This window comes from Pelodiscus sinensis, chromosome 5 (assembly GCF_049634645.1).
Source record: "Pelodiscus sinensis isolate JC-2024 chromosome 5, ASM4963464v1, whole genome shotgun sequence".
NCBI classification, from domain to species: domain Eukaryota; kingdom Metazoa; phylum Chordata; order Testudines; family Trionychidae; genus Pelodiscus; species Pelodiscus sinensis.
In genome coordinates this window covers 102,773,631-102,791,678 of record NC_134715.1, presented here as the reverse complement: position 1 = coordinate 102,791,678, position 18,048 = coordinate 102,773,631, and the positions used below count along the sequence as shown (strand labels likewise).

The window sequence follows — 18,048 nt, the reverse complement described above, 5'->3', positions numbered from 1 at the left end:
AGGCAAATTTGGACTAGTACAGTGCAGCACAGTTTGTTCAGTTGGGAAAGAGAACGAAGAAATAATGCACCTTGCTAAAGCAAGATATAGAAAATTTGCATAAACACTTCCCAATAACATAGTAGCTGCTTGGAACAAAATAAATTGCACTTACTGCTTGAGAGTTTTTAAACCCAAGCAAACTTTTTGGCGGATTATAGCTTACACTCACCTGCCATACAGATGTAATGCTGTTGCTGAGAAGCACTTATTCAGTAGACTCAGAGCTCCAAGGGTATGCAGTGTTACCCATTAATCTCATTCTTAACTCTTATTAATGTGTTATACAACTCAAGCCAAAGATATTTGTAAAGGTAAACACATTTGTATAACATAGCTGTCATTGCTACATTACCACTGCTCCATTACCTGCTATTTTGCCCTATATCCGCTCCTCTGTTCCGTTGGAACTGAGGGTCGGTCTCAGTTTTAATTTTTTTATTATAGCAATGTTATCTTTTATTGTTCTTATAAAGTTTCCTCCCTCAAATCTGCATTTTCTTCCTTTTATATTTATTGTTGTACTAAACCTACAATGTTATCTGTTTCTGTACTAAATCTATCCTGTAACCACATACTATACATTCATTTCTCTAGGACCTTGGTGGCTCTTATCTGCTTGCTTTTATGATCTCTTATAAACTGCTAGGAATAGCAATTTGCAGTACTGTTTGTAAAGCCATCTGAGTCTGAACTCAACCTTCCCCTCTTTTGTCATACAGTGATACTCTCTGCAGTGAAATCCCATTTGTCATAGCAAAAATTCATTGCAAGATGCATTTTAGAGGTATGCCAAGTATGCTAGACATGTTTATAATATATGAAACATTTAACATACAGTAATTTGAATTTTAATAAACTATATATTAGTATAGTAATGTATGTATCTGTATACGATGGTCCTGGTGTTACCTTTTGATTTACTGATATTTTGCACACTATATATTATTGTCCAGAACTATTTGGTTTATGCTTCCTAAGACACATTGCTGTGCTGTTCACACAATCTCAATTCATTTAAGCACTTTGATAAGCTTTATTTTGCCATTATACCATCTAGAACATTAAACACAATGTTTAAGTTCTATGTTAAATCACAATCAGTTCCTATTAACTGTTCCAACCGCCCCATTTTTATCAACAGTTACTTTATTAAACCCTTAATAATATAGATGGAATAGTTAGTTAATTTGTGTGTTGAGCCATGGATGTTAATTTGTAAACATAATAACATACTGCAATCATTTGCATAATAGCATTTTAATCTTTTTAGTAAAAGCTGTAATTCCCTACAAAGTACACTGCAGTAGAAACTAAGTGACTATTGGTAATAATAAAAAAGGCCTTAAAATTCTGATCCTATTATAGTGTTGGAACATACCCAAACTGCTTCCATAATCTCTGAAATGTTACTGTTCTCTGATTTAGGTGTCTGTGTCAAGAATAAAAATGAAGTATAACTGGTAGCAGTAGACTATTTCCTAAATGTAATTTAGTATTCACTAAGCACCAGCACTTTGCAAATAGCTCTGAGGCTTTCCTTCAAAGTTCAGAGCTCTAGTTATGCATATTGTGCGAGGTACACCATGCGGCTCACCTCTAGACTCTGTTGTGCTGAATAGATGGCTATGATAAATCATGCTGAATTGGCACTGAAGGGCATCAGCCATCAAGGATTTGACTACTATGTCTTTTTCCCCAAGATTGTATCTCCTTGAACTGCCTGCCTTGGGCTACTAGTTTTGGAGAAAATTAAAAAGTGGAAAAAATTCTGGAAGAGGCCAGTTCAGAAAAATCTATAGAGGTTCAGTCCCTGGAAACCCATTAACACCAGTCACAAGACTGGCAAAGAAAACACTGGTGGTTGTTTAAAAGTCAGGCCAAGTTATTTTACGTAAGATCTGGTAATTCATTAATCAATCTGGCTTCAAACCTGAAATGAATAACTTGGAGTAGTAACAAAGACTGGCAGCACCACTGAAGCTTAGAGTTTATAATCTGAACTGATGCAAATTAACCTCATAGTGTTAAAAGCCCCCCATCATCTTCTTCATGCAAACCATTCCAAATGGATAAGCAGTCATTTATCTTCATAAATTTCTCCTTTGCCAAGAACAACAGAGTATGCAATTCATTGTGAATCTCTTTCTCACTCCCTCATTCTCACTTGCTTGTAATATAGCATTTTTGGCAGCCCACAGTGAAACACTGTAGCCTATTCAGCTTTCTAAATATATAACAGAAAACACAGTCCTGAAAGTAACTTCAACTATGCTGAACAATTAAAAAAAGCAAGCAATTGTTTAAAAATAGAAAATTTAATTTACAAATGTAACAAAAAACAGCAATTAAGTTCAGGGCAGACCTCAAACCTCAGGTCTTATTAAATCTGTTTTAAAGTGAAAAGTACTTTGTCTCAACACCATATTTAAAAATTCTTTTTGATACTACACTGCGAAATTAGAGTTTAACTGGCCATTGCCTAGCTGCATTTTCTCTTTTCAGATGACTTCCATTGATCTATTTCTGAGTGATGCAGACAGTGTATACTTATCTTCGGTACCTGTCTGTCCTCTGTATACTGCTGTCCACTCTTTATACATAATTTCAAATGTGACTAAGCTTATAAAATACGGTATGGTATGTTTGAAGAACACCCCAGGAGGTAACAATTTTCATCTCCAAGGAAGAACACAAAAAAACCTTCTAATCCACATTACCCAAAGATCTACAGGCCTCCACATTTCATATAGCAATAACTTTAAGAAATGAAACTAGTTTATTTTTTATAAAAAGCAGCAGAATCAGTTTTTTTACAAATATAATGTTTGAAAGTCAGCTTTTTCAAAATCATATCATAAAAGTGAATGATAAAGAAAGTCATCTACACAAGTCACACAGGATCAGTTAACCATTTACTCGCATGATCTTATGTCAATAGACAGTGCCCTTAGGGGTAAAAGCTCCCTTCACATACATTTGCAATGGTCAGACTTGCAGGCAATGAAAGTCAGGGGAGAAAATGAAATAGAAAAAGAAAATTAACTTTTAGTCTGCACATGTATAACAATGGTAAAGAACATGCAACATTAGTGTAACAGTAAGGCCTGAATTTATCACTGTGTTCTTCCACTATCATGCCAGTGTAATCCCACTTGCACTGGGATAAAAATGGAGTAGTGTAGTGATGAATCAGAAATATCTATTCTACATCCATTTTAGAATCACATCTGAATTGTAATCTCTCATTAAATTCAGCATATTTAAATTGTAAACTTGACTATCTCTTAATCTATGTTTGTACACCATCTAATAGGGTCATGTTTTCAGTTTGCCTGTAACCACTACAATAAATAATTATATTAAATAATTATTTATTATTATTATTCCTACACCACACTATTTTCAAAGAGTCAATTAACTTAATTTTCAGTTTGAGACAAATGTGCAGAATATGCATCCTCTGAAATACAAGTCCCATTGAAGATGCTTCAGGCTAAGTCGCTTTTGCAAATATAGGCCCTCACCTAGACAGTGCCATAAGTAATATGTTGGTAACTCAAAGGAAAGAGTGGTTCACTTAAGGTTAGGTTTTCAATTATTGTTGTGCTGCTTCTACTTTCGATCTTTTGTTTGCAATTTCATTTTGAAAATATCTGGAATACATTTCATGTTTTCATAGCAGTCAGCTCTCAAATAGAGCTCTTAAAACTTTAAGGCTTCTAAAACATATTGTTCCAGTATAATTAAGATACAATTATTATATTTTCTTCAAAAAGAAAGAGCTGAAATGCCAAAGCTAGTCAATATAGAAAAATCCAGAAATTAACAAACAAGAGACTAGGTAGAGCTCCCATTCTCTGTGCCAAGACAAATAGTTTGTCTCTGAGCATCACCAACATATTCCCCAAAGAAAGGACACATCTTTTATTGTTCTTGAGCACCCCCAGTTGTCTCATTAAGGAGCAGCAGAGACAGGAAATAGTTCATATACAGCTGCATAATGGAGTATGAGGACAGGGTTTAAAGTTTGCAAGAAGTTGGCCCAGAAACAAAAGTTTTCTATTACTCAGTTTGAACTGCCCAATCACTATGACCTACCCAATGAGAAAACAACTGCTTCATTCCCCTCCTTCTTGGAACTACATAATGAGAAAGAACGGTAGGGGTGGAAATTATTAACGTGATACCAAGATATGGAATATGTGTAACCTTCAGTCAGATGGCCAGAAGCTGTACAGGGACATTTCCTTTCTCCATAGCCTGTATCACATGTAGTTTAGCACAGGCTTATGCACACAATGGGTGATATTCTGACCAGTCATGAATGGTTGTGTGATAACAGTGCAACTGTAGAATAACTCAAGCCCAGTAGTTTTAAGGTATTTAGGTGGCGTTGTGCTCAGCCTTGCTATCTCTATTTGATTTCGGAGCCCAATTCTCATTTCCAAAAGTGATTTAGGAGTGTAGGAGTCCAAATATCATAGACTGCTAGTTGGATTTGGTTCCTAAGTGCCTACATCCCATTTAAAAATGAGATGTAGGTTCCTAAATCCATAGCACAGAGCAAAGCTGAATGGAGCAAAACCTAAATACCTTTGAAAATCTGTGTCTTAGCATATGCTGAACACTTGCAAGCATGCAGGAAGAATTCTTGACACTTGCTATGCCAGGCCTAAGGCTAAAGTGTCAGAGGTGTGCTAGGGCTGCCAACAGTCCCCGATTCCTATGGAGGGTGGGGGTGGCAGAGAGGGCCTACTAGTCTGTGTCAGAACTCTGCTTACATCTGAGAACTGAAAGCAACTATTAGTCCAGAATAGAAAGAGTGTCCACTGCACTTTTCAAGTCTCTTGTAATTGCTGCCTTGTAGACATAATACTCCTACGTCTGTCTATATTGGTGTATGACACAGGCACACTAATGTGACTATTACTTTAAATCCCAATGCCACATGAGAGACCACTAGCTCTACATATTGTGCACCAACTCAGGCAGTTTAAATATAATACATGACAGACTGAAAACAGTGTTGTCCTTATGTCACAATATGGCAAATTGCTATTAGAGAACAATATTGCCCCTCAGAGTAAGTTGTCTCTGTGCCAAACTGTGCCCTCAGTTACTTCAGTGCAATCTGTAATTCAAGTCAGTGAATTCCTTGGAGTCTGAGGGTGGCATTTGAGTAAACAATGGCAGAATTTTGTCTGGTAAAGAAAATGGAAAAACACTACTCCTCCAAAACTAGGTTTCTCACACGTTAGTTGCGGCCTCATAATGCACTTCCCTAGATGTATTCCATCTAGTTTTTTCTACTGCACCCTAATGCCCTGCACCTCCAAATGCACCCACAAATGGCTTACTTTGAAAGCCATGCAACAGACCAAAGTCTCAATATTGATTTTCACCAGCCAAGACAATTTAAAGATTATATCATTTTGATCTTCAGGAATGGAATCAGCATGTATAATAAATGACAACGCTGTCCTTTGTAAATGTGGGCATCGATTCAGCAAGATACATAAGCACATGTCTGACGTTAAGGAGTGAGCAATCCCATTGGGATTAAATGTATTAAAGTTACACACACACACTTAGGACCTTGCAGAATCAGGACCTTAATTTTTAGAAGACAATTCTTTGCTGATTTTACTTCAGCCAATACATTTGGGTTTTAGCGATTCATTCCGAAGCAGGAGTTTTAACGCATTAACTCTCATAGAATACTGTTTTAACATTTTAGAAATATTATTAATACCTTCCCATATTGACCCTCTAAGAATACCATATCAGAGCAGCCTAATTACAGGATTATAGCATGTGTACTTATTTGCTATAACTGAAATTTAAGCAGAACACTTACAATTTTTTGAAGTTTCACAAAACTTCAGAGTGTTTCAAAATTTCTCCCCTGGAGATAGAAAACCAGCTTCTGCTCCACTTGCACTGGCTTTCTATCAGTATAATACAACAGACTTGAATAGAATGACGCCTGAATTACACCACTGTGACTGATGGAAAGACAAGCCTCAGAGGGACAGTTTCTGCTCCCACTGACATCAGTGTTAATCCAGAGTAACTTCATTTGCTGCAGTTAAATTACACTGGATTTATGCCAGTGTAAGTAATAGCTGATTTTGGCCCTGAGTATTTCATGAAGGCTATATTTTATCTCCATTTGTTAGGTATTAAATTTAACAAACTTTATTTTGGGGATTCCCCTAAGTAAGTGGACCAGGAGTGCTCTCTGGAGAGGACATGCTTGTGATCTGCTGGGCAGAGGTGAAGTGGAGGTGATGGCGTATTATTGTACAAGGTCTTCCCGCCAGCTCATCAAATGTCTTATTGCCCAATTTCTCAGCTGGAGGATGATCTACTGTATTTACTACCAACTAGAAGGAAAGAAAATTAAGGTTCAAGAGGGGCATGGTTGTCTGAGAATTAAGTAATAGAAAATATTGAGGTCTTACACAGGAAAAGAGAATTAGTAGTTGAGGCAAAGAGGGTATAACTCATCTCCTATACACCTTGGCCCCCACTGCAGTATTTAAGTAGACTGCACTCTTCCCTTATGTCTACAAAACACACACCAGTGGCTAGCCAGTTGGCATGCCATGACCACTGACTATTATGCCAGTCAGAATAATCTGCTGGATCCCCACAGTCTCTTTGTTGTATCCACTTATGGCCTCATCTTATACTTAGAAAGGAAGACTTTTTAATATGCGCATGTACAACACAGAGCTCAACAGGGCCGTTTGGGGCCTGTAGGTGTAATAACAATTAGTAATGTATTAACATTAAAGAGCCATTAACACATGCTATATTCCACTGCGTCTATTTTCTCAAAATGAGCATGGAAGATGATAAACAGGTTTCAACTTTTGTTTTTCTTTGCAGCACTGTTTCGCAATATCTCGATGTTATGCCATAGTGTAACCTGCTATCTCTTCAGTGCTTTCATTCCAGAATCAGAATCCCACTTAATTTTTTCCAAGCATTTCTTCTCTCCAGATAAGAAGTCTGGTTTTGATCATGAGGATTAAGGGTGTCAGTTGGACGCTACAGCAGATGTCACCACTGTATTTCATCATCTATTTTTTTTTTTTTTTTAGAAGACTGTCATTCCATCTGGTAAAAACATGAAGCAATCTGAAATGTATTCTTGGATTGGCTTCCCTTACCTCAAATATATTTGATGATTCATTGCTGTACTGATTAGTAATGATTTCTGATTGGTCGCTGTACCACTTGAGTCCTCCCAGAAAACCGTCTGCATCCAAATCATTCACATCTAGTTCAGAGAGGTCAAGTTCTGGGAGATCTGGGCAAAGAGGCTGGTCTTCACCAACCAGAGCAGCACACTGCAGGGAAAAGAACAGAAACACAAACTTCTATTAATCACCAGAACGTGTTACCTAGAACTGCATGAGATGAAAATTAAGCCTTGATTAAGTCACTCACATCTACAGAGCAGGTTACTAGAGTTAATCTCGTTAGAAAGCCACACTGAGTGTTAGACAGTGGCTAGACTGCACAGGTGGGCAAAGTGGTTGCTGTTTTCCTTCTTCTTATGCTCCGTGGATAGTCTAGCATCTGCAACATTAGAGATCCCAACAAGGACCCATTCTCTTTTCTGTCCCAGCCACCAGAAAGATGGGAGTGCATGGCCAAGTGGTCAGTACATTTTACGCAACCTTCTCTGTACCCAACCCACAGAAGATTTGACTCTGTTACAGTTTACATCTAGTTCTGCACCTTAAGCTGTAGAGGATCATGCTTTCAGCTATATGTGGCCTCGGTTCAATCCCTCGTGAGTCAGTCAGGAAGTTGTATCAGTATTTCCAGAAGCTTTAGGAAGGTCTGCCACAGGCCGTGCACCTCTGGACCCATCTACCAAAGGCTCTGGGTTATCAACATCCTCAGGAACGGAACAGATTTTAAAAACCTGAATCTAAAACATTATCCTCATAGTAAGCAAATCATGAAGGGTACCTCATATGCCTGCCAAGTGCCACAGCAGTGGCTGTGCTGGTTGTTTGTGCATAAACTGCTGCAGTTAAGAGCTGTACAATCTATAAGCTGTGGCTATTTCAGAAGCACCAAAATGGAGCTTTCCTCTAACCTACCCACTCAGCACAATGTTACACTTCTCTCATCCTCTTGACATTGCTGGTAAAATTCACCATAAGGCAGAGGGCGGTACAGTATTTAAGCCTACTATGAAATGATTTGTTTAAGGGTGTGGATCTTTTCTTCATTACTATGAATGTAATCCTTTGCATATTTTAGATGGAATATAGACCAGTCTAGTATCAATTTCATTAATATAAATCCAGATTATTTGCTTTAGTATATCAGATCAGTCTTAAGTATTAATTGAACTAAAAATACACACTTTTATACAATGCTTCTTAGTACAGAAACTTTAATACTAAAAGTACCATCTGAACCATTTTAAATAATTAACAGACACTAGGAAACGTGCAACTAAAGTCTACACCTTCAGCAATAACCAATGCAGCAGCTACTTTCACTGGTGCCTCATGTACATCATTGGAAAGAAAGGTTGAGGCTTCCTCTCTGTGCGGAGGCTGCTAGCAGACCCAGCAAGTAAGGGGTTAAAGAGCCACAACAAAGCCAGTTGAGAATGGGTTTTCAACTTTTCCTGTAATTGATTGTTTCTAGCTTTATCAGTTTATGTTCATTTTAAGGATGAACCAAACAGAAAATCCAGACCTCAGAAACTCTTGGACTCCCTTTAGCTGAGTGGGTCCTTTGAGCATCTCCTATCTTCAACCTGGAATGAAGTCAATCCCAGAAGCACAGGTAGAACCTCTCTCGTCCAGCACCCTCAGGACCTGACCAGTTACAAATCAGAGAATTTGCCAGACCATGGGAGGTCAATAATGTCTGGCAGGATTACCAACACTTCCACTGCTTATTGGGCTCTTAAAAAACATTTAGGAATAAATTAGAGGTAAACAGCAGCACAAAACACTAAGAGCCAGGACTAGTGGCTGTGAACAAACTTTACGGGATCATGGTAAACTTGGCCACACCCTTGATAAGTGGACATCTGGCTAACTGAGATCTTGCTGGACCATGAATGTTGTCAGACCAGAGTGCTGGACTAGAGAGATTCAGGCTGTAACACCATCTAAATAGGTAGATTTGCTGGGTAATACCATTACCATGCCCACTGGTGAATGACTCAGTATTTGTTATGTTACTCTTGAAAACATTTTTCCAGTCATAGGAAAGAGCTGAAGTTTAAATAAAAATAAACTTCAGAGAGATTTTTGTATCTGGAAATTTCTGCAAGTCTGAATTGCACGGGCTATACACAGTAGCAGAATGATGAGCAGCATTCTTGGAACTAAGATCCGAGTCAATAGACTCAGTCCAGCTAGTAAAGGCTATAATTTACCATGCAACTTCCACTAGTCTACCAGAATACTACAAGACAATTATACAATAGGCCAAGGAGCAAAAGAACCCAGGGGTTGCAAGGTGAGCCTTTGAAATATCAATTGCTTTTCTTCCTATTATTTAGGAGGGCTTGGAACTTCAACAGGCCAAGGCCTTGCTTAGGCGAAATGTTGTACAATTAAATTTACTTCTTTTTATTTTGACCACAGAAAAACTGCAAAGAAAAGAAATTAAAAAGCTTCCCCATTTTCTAGCGCGGACATAACCTTCCAGCAGCAATCTTATAATGCCGAGATGACCTTTTTTTGATGCACAGATGAAATCTGTGATCTCATTAAAGGATAATCTAGTTTTTGACTGAAAAGGTAGATTCTCAGCATCATTCCCAGGTTTGTGTTGTGGAGGTCAGTGGCTTAAAACTGATGCCGTAGACTTCTAAAGTATCCTGCTGATCTGTTACTACTTTCGTTTGTAAAAATAGCTTCACTCTGTGCATCACCAAGTTAAACATCTTAGGGGCTGCAGTAATATGCATTTTTAAAGTCCTGCAATGGACATTTTAAAAGTAATATAAGCAGCTGTATAAAAAATATCCATTGCAGCTTTCATTTGTTTATAATGATGGTAATGTCACTTAAAAATGTAACAGCTGTAATGAAGTGCACAAGCTCTTGCCAATGTTGACATGATAATAAAATCGATGTTTCTGAATATGGCATTATGCTTCTAATCTGAGACACATTAGTAGCAAGTGTTCCTGTTATTAATTTATATTTGGCTTTTGGATGATGCCAGATTTAACACTCTAAGTCCTATAACTGTCCTCATCTGACATGTTGATATTTACTGTTTGCCTTTACGTCTGTAACAGGTGTGCCTGCATTGCCAAAACACATTTCATTGCCTTTTTACAGGTATGACAGTTACTTCATAACTATAGTCTTAATTTTATAATACAGTTTAAGAGGACAGAGTAGTCACTAAACATAAATGGCTAATTATTGTGTATTATTTCACCCCAACAGACTTTTTTCTTCGTTAAGGAGCAAACAATAAATTAGCTTAACTGCACTGATGAGAATGATTCATTATAATTAAGTATAATTCTTCATTAACCTTTTAGATGGCTTTGTGCCTTTGAAGATAAATTGAAAAAAAAAAGACTGGACTTGTGCCACATTAATTATATTAATGTAAAAATAATCTTCCTTTTATTTTTAACAAGTTTGTTGAAACAGCCAAGGGGACGAACCCAGTAAGGAATGACAGACTTGATGGAATATGTGCCATGTAGATTCTCTCTATCAATCTTTGCAACCTGACTGTACATCACCTTCATTAAACTGTGAAACACTGGGGACGCTGATCAGCTATAGCTATGCAGGCCTTTATTAAGCAACACAGTAGCCTGTCATTATGTGCAAGAGGGTATAATGCATTTTAAGTTGACAACAAACATTAACGATTCAAAATATAATAGCTGCCTACAATACCTGCTGCTAGTAATACCGTAGCTCATAAAGGTGTTCCCCTGAGCCAACACAGCATGCAGCCACTACTGTGTCGCTATACAAAGTAAAATGCAAGAGCCAGTTGGTAAAATTCTACCAACAGCTAATCCATCCACCACACAATTAATATTAAGATCAACCCTTTTTTCCTCTGTGAAAAAAAAATGATTGCCATAAATTATCTATTCTGTTACTAGCTTGAAATTACTACAGGAACTCTGGTGATTAAAATAAATCTTCAATATTTCCACATAAGCTGGTTCCTCAATCAAATCTTAGCAGCATTAGGAATAATACATGGATGGAAAAATGAAGTACAGCAGCTGAGACCCACACTATAAGCCAAACAACAACCCAGAGGATACTCCAGCTACTCAGAAACAATTAGGACTTTGGAGCCAGAAAGTCATCCACTTACAGCCTTGACTCATAATAGCTACAGGACATATGAATTATCCATATCTATTCCATTTTACTAAGAAGTCAAAACAAGATAAGAGCAATTACAATATGCAAACAGAAATCAGTGTATAGAATGACACGCTGCAAATATTGAAAACAGGACAAAAAGAGTTCAGAATCTGATGCACGCCTTGCTAGATAGGAAAAATGTAATTGCACAGAGAACACTAGCACATTTTCACTGTAGATGTGCATCTCTACACCACACATACATCTTATTTAGCAGATCTCTAAAGGGAACATTTTAAGAACTTATTCCAAACTTGTCGTCAGTGGGGTCAGTTCCTTTAAGCTGGTCTGTCATTTAGATTCCTCTCAATTGGGTCCAAAGAAAGTTTCCCTTGCTTCACAAGTTGCCAGAACTTTCAGATAATGCTCCATTTTGCTGAATGCAAATATGCAGAAATCCTCAAACCTCACTTTATACTCCAGAGATTACCAGGGAATTGCTTGCTTTTTTCCTTTATGAACTGTAGCCAGCAGAAGCTGTGGATTTGATGTATTGCCATCTATTTTTATAGAAGCAACGGCGGCGGCAGCAGCAGCAGCTCACACAGTCCTGCATAAACTCTATTCTCATGGTTCATCCTGTTGTCTCTGTTGTACAGTAGGATTTAACTATTTGCTGGATTACTGAGCTTAATTGAGAACCTTGTTCTATGGAACATTTTAACTGCAATACTATAATCCAGTTCAATAATCAGAAGCAAAGTAACATGTATTTCCGGTAATCTGTTTTAAAGGAATTTAAAACAATAAAGCAACATTATATTCATCTTTGTCTGTCTCTGTGTTAATTCTGCAGTTGATAAATGAGAAAAATCCTGAACATAGCAAAACACAAAACCTAACAAAAACCCAAATATGAAACCACTGATTAATTATAACTTTTTTTTAAAAAAAAGTCTTAATCTAATTATAAATAGACATGGCATTTTTCCAACCAGGCCACTAAATGCCACTGGAAAGACTTCAGACACTGATTCATATCAATATCTTAGAGCATAAATATTGCATATGACTGGAAAGCGAGCCAAAGGCACATGAAAATAGTTTCCATCTGCAGGAGATCCTGATGACAGCAGCTAAGCTTTGATTTGCTCAAGGCATCACAGAGTAACCTTAAAATACCAAAACTTATTGGGGTTCACATAAGATTCAGACCTGTTTTCAATATATGATATCTACTGTACTTTTATAATTATTCAATTTAAAAAATTACCTCCAGAAGGGCTGCACACAAAACAATTCTCATGCTGTTCATAATGCAAAGCTCACCTCTATATCACTCCATACAGAGTCCTGGTTGCACATGTCCCACGCCATCCAGCTCCTGAATGACAGCAGTAAAGCTTTTAAACTACAATCCACAGTCTCACACAGAGCAAACACTCATGCAGGCAACTAGACCCTTACTGAGAGTGAACTGAAGGCACCTGTCTTACTACTGTTCCCAGTCACATGACAAAGCTATTTAAAAAGTAGGCTGGGCTGTCACTCACCCAGCCTTCTTGTGCTGCTGCTAAAACTAGTGACGTCACTAGTCAGAGGCAGACCTAGGCTTAAGTGAAGTAAATCTTTTTAAAAACCACTCAGACCTTTGAGTCTTCAGCACCACACTGTGATTAAAATCAGATTTTAATGCCACACCTCTAAATTGTGCTGTTGCTATATAACTAAAATCCCCTACAATCTTTTTTTAATTTCTTTTTTTCCAAAACAAACAGCAAAGCTGTATTTATTACAAAGACACCAGAAAAGTAACCCTAATCTGAGTTAAAACATATATTTCTGAATACCTTGATTCTAAGTGGGCTAACCAGTGCTGTTTAATTTGGAAATGCTATTAGAGAGGTACGTAAAAAGTTACTGCATAATTAATTTTTACTAGTCATCTTAAACCTAGCGGAGTATATTTTTAATTCTGGCATATTAGAAACTTCTGATCAATAACTCCTGGAGATTTTTTTAAAAGCAAAGGCATCTACACAGAATGTATCTCACAGTGATGCTGCAAACATCAATGCAAAAATATTACTTTAGCTATTTAGCAAGGGGCCTGATTCTGTTCCCACTGAAATACAGATTTTTTTTGCTTTTTCACCTCCTCTCTAATCGTTTCCATTTCTTATGCAGGCACCCCAGAAAACATTGTTATTAAATACAACTGAGGTAGTCCTGCCCATAACTGCTCAGATTCCTGTCTGCATTTTCATGTAAGTAGTATTTCCTCAGTGCTGCCTTAGGGTGCATTTTTGTATAAACACTCTATTCCAACCTCGCTGACCTAGGCTGTGCATTTTCTGTTTGAACACAAGAATGCTCTCGTTGTCATGTGAAAACACGACATGCTATTAACAGAAGCGTTTCTTCTTTAAGCCTTTTGCAGCTCTGTCCCTGAGACAATGGGAGCTGATGCAGGTGCAACTGGTTTCTGATGACATTACACATTGAATACATAACAAACCAAAGGTACTAAACATAACTGCAGAACATTTCCCAAAACAGAAAAAAAAATAAAGGCCTTTTTTAAACATCTCCACCTGCCTTTTCATTTTTAAAGAAGTTGTGTCTTTAATCTTTATTTAATTAGCTAGATTCAACAGTCTAGTTTGCAAAATATAAGCACTATATATGAGTCACGCTGAACTAGTAGTTTTAGTCACATAGTGGGTCATTCTCCTTGCTATGAAATATTCATTTTCATTGTTATTTGCAAACTTGATTATTCTAAATGTTAAATGAATATAGTTATTATCAAGATACAGAGATATTGCTTAGAGAAAAGACAAAAAGAGGCTGCAAGAGGTTATTTTTCAAACACTAAACGCATTCCAAAAATTATAACAAGTCACAGGTAAACACTTTGGCTGTTTGACAATTTATCATTGCCAGATTTGAAAAAAATACATATTTCCCTGCTTGAGTTTAAGTTGCAAATCACATCACACTGTCAAATTTTCATCAAACACAAATGACAAAAAATGACATTGTTTCTACTTTACTTAATTAAAAAAACCCACAACAAAATACCCTATGACTACAGAAAGCCCTTTCCTACAAATGATTAAATTAACAATATTACTTGACTCTCACCATGAAAAAAACCTCATTTCCTTCCCAATTATATGCTGATTTAATGATAAAACTGCAGTAAATTATTAAGATCGGGGGCAAAGGTCACTACCTCTACCCTCAGAACAGTCAACTGTGAAATAATGTTGGGTACCCGGCTGACTGAAGTGGAGTAAATTCTTATTAATTATTATCTGTGGATCCATGGTTGGTGGAATATTCTCCTTCAATACCTACTTATAATTGTGTTCATTGACTGTACAAAATCCATCATTTTTTTAAAGTTCCATTCACACCTTTTATACAAATGTATTTACACTGGAACATTTTATATTGCTGTTTTGGATGTTTTGACCTGCTCATGTTGTTTCTATTTTCTACAATTCCACTTCACTGCTTTTGCTTCAAATTAGCAAGTTAACTGATAAATACAAACTGTAACCTGCGTGGTGATTTCATAGAAGCTTTAGAGATGAAAGAACTTTCCTAGAACCTGACCAACAGCAACCATTCTCTGGCCAGCCAGACTACATCTAGAAAGCGGGGCTATTTTGGGATACCAGAAGTATCCCAAAATAGAAATGCCACATCTTTAAATGCACCCATTATTTCAAAATATATTTCGAAATAACATGCATGTTATTCTGACATCCCTGTAACATTAAGGGATTTGTCAAAATAAGCTATTTTGAAACTGCCTCAAAATAAACTATGCAATTTGCATAGCGCAAATTGCGTAGCTTATTTCGAGGTAAGGGTGCTTTGTAGATGCACCCCAGCTCTGAAGGCATCCAGAGGTAAGGATGGCAATACCAAAATGCTTCTGTAACTCGCTTTCAGGTCAGGATTCCCAAATTGGGCAACACTGGTTCCCCCCATGAAATGTGTATAGTATAGGGTAAAACACATACAAAAACCAGCTTACACTGGTGAAACAGGAAGCTCCCGTTTCATGGCTATAACTTTGGCAGGACCCTATCCATAAACAACTATGTAGACCAAAGGCATGCAAAATGTGATCCACAGGATCTGGCCCCCAGCTCAGTGGGAGCCTCAGCTAGTCTTCCTCCTTGCCCTGCTCCTACATGCTGTGATGGCCATGTGTTTAGCTGAATTTAGTGACCCTGAGGGCAAGGGAGAGGCTTTGCACACTGCCTCTGCTCCCAGCATAGTCTTACAGCTCCCATTGACCAGAAACAGGCCAATAGTAGCTAACAGGACAGTTAGCAGGTAAAGTACCCCTCAGTCCCAGGCTTGCAGCATTCAGAGCAGCTGCTCTGAGTGGCCTGCTGGGGCATGGAAGGCTGAGGAGCTGGCTGGGAGCTATCCAGGTAAGCACCTTCTAGCCAGGGCCTACCTCTGGCACCCCAGTCCTTCCCGCCCCCCAACCCTCTGCCTCCACTCTTGCACCCCGACCCCTAATATTGCAAACTGTTCAACAGGAGCTTCCTGTTTGCAGGACATGCAGCGGGTGAAGTATCCCTCCGCCCTGGGCTTGCAGTATTCAGAGCAGCACATAGTCCTTGCAGCCAGATGCTCTAAATCAACCCAAATTCCCGGACGCCCTCTTGCTCTTCTTCCTCAGTTCACACCCAACCTCCATTCCAAACCTGTGCACCTCCTCCATTAATATTATGGAAGATTGCAACCTTGACACTTAGCAAATTCTTGGAGTGCCCCCCCATCAAAAATTATTGCCCACTCCTGGTGTAGACAGAGGCTTTTAAATGATAGGAATAGATTCTCACATTGTTCCTACAGAGCAAAGAACATTGGCAGGGCCAGATCTATCAAGGAAGCATGAAATGGCCACAGACTGCTTTCTAACAAGTGGGTGCCTTCTGAAGGCCACTCCAAAGTAAGAGATGGGTTCATATAATTGTGCAGCTTTAACACATAAAGATGCAGCTTCTAATGGATGCTGACATTCAAAATTAAAGCTATTCTCCCCTGAGGAAACCTGGATTCTTACACCTCCTTATGCCAGCTTCAGTGACTTTCACCCCTAATGATTCGTAAATTATAAAAGCTGAACAAACACGTTTTCTAGGCAGTTACTGAGGACACACTCATTACAAGTAGACTTTTCAAACTAATTAGACAGCCCTACAGAATCACAAGAAACAAAAAATCACTTCATCGGAGAGATCTTGTTGTGGTAATACAGGCATCCTTGGCACCTTGTTTTGTTTTTGTTTTTTTCTCATTAAGCCAGCACTGTGTCCCCCTGTGCTTCCCAATGTCTCTTTTTTCATCTTCCAGGATCCCACCTCTAGACCTCTTATATTTTTCTGCACACATCATTCACTTGCTGTCTTTCTTCTAATACCTTTTGGCTCACTTTAGCCCTCACCTTCTATCTATGATTCAGCTGGGCACCCAGGAACTCACACATCCAAAGTCTGAGACCACGTCTGAGAAATTTAGCCCACCTTCCTTCACCTATACCACTGATCAAGAGCTCTTCTTCCTGTCCCCCTAAGTACGGTACGTTGCTGATATTTAACAGATTGAGCTATTTTAGCAGAGGAGACGCTAGTGATGAGCAAACACTTAGGTATCACAATTCACAAACAACTAGTCAGATTCTCAGAAAGTTAGTTTGAAAACTAGTTTTCATGAAATTTAAACTAATTTCCACTACTACCCCTTTTTTATGTAAGATAAGCCTGTGTTATGTATAAAGGACAGAAGAACTGCTCAGAAGCTAGCACAAATGGGTGTCCTCAAAGTATACATGCTGCATTAATTTTTTATTAGAAATGTTCTCTCTACCCCTCTTCTCTCTATATTTGTTTACCTCTCTGCCAGCTGTGCGCTGTATTTTTGCCCTATTGGATTTTTTCTTGACCGATCCATTTCCCTACCAGTCTGCTCTATGCAGAACCCGAACCCAATAACATCTTGTACTCATGAGATGTTCCAATAAGTCAAAAATGGGTAAAAGAACACTGTCCATCTCCAATACTGGTGCAATGGCCTCAGTCCTCCACCTGTGAAGACAATGGGAGTTTGGCCAAGATCAGGTCTAAAAACAGATATTTACACAAACTTTGTGCCCAACTACACAGCCTTCACACTGATAAACACTTACAGGGATAAGTAATTCCATTGCTTTGAAGATGAACAGTTATCAGATTAAGTGCTCATCAGTAGAAGTAAGGGTTTCACAGTTATGGCCCTTTATGACTGAAAGTTTTGGGGATTTTCAAAAGTGCCTAAATGATTTCAGAGCATAAGCCTCTTTGAAAGTCAGACTCCTCAATATCTTTAGCATTTCTGAAATCTCCCCTCAACAAATATTATGAAATTATTTATTAGTAAATATTATAGTAATATTTAAGAAACAACAAGCAGTCCTGTGGCACCTTAGAGACTAACAAATATATTATATCATGAGCTTTTGTGGGTAAAGTGCACTTCATCAGACACTACAGAATTGGGACCACAGATTACTGTTAACACCTCTTTGTTACAGCAATGGGATGGGAATCTCTGAGTTATTATTCTCTCTCTCCCATTTCCCCTTCCT

General features: G+C 38.1%; 1 protein-coding gene across 2 annotated transcripts in view; it reads right to left on the bottom strand.

Moving 5' to 3' along the window:
- The window catches only part of PPARGC1A (PPARG coactivator 1 alpha), a 512,448-nt gene that overhangs the window by 66,842 nt on the left and 427,558 nt on the right, over window positions 1-18,048 (bottom strand). Inside the window, exons 1-2 of one of the 2 annotated variants that reach the window (XM_006138160.4) lie at window positions 12,720-12,892; window positions 7,221-7,400 (exon numbers count right to left, since the gene is read on the bottom strand). In XM_006138160.4, coding sequence (XP_006138222.1) covers window positions 7,221-7,400; window positions 12,720-12,767 — 228 coding nt within the window. In that variant the 5' untranslated portion in view covers window positions 12,768-12,892. Of the gene's footprint in view, window positions 1-7,220; window positions 7,401-12,719; window positions 12,893-18,048 lie in introns of those variants that run through there. The other variant, XM_006138159.4, reaches the window with a different exon arrangement.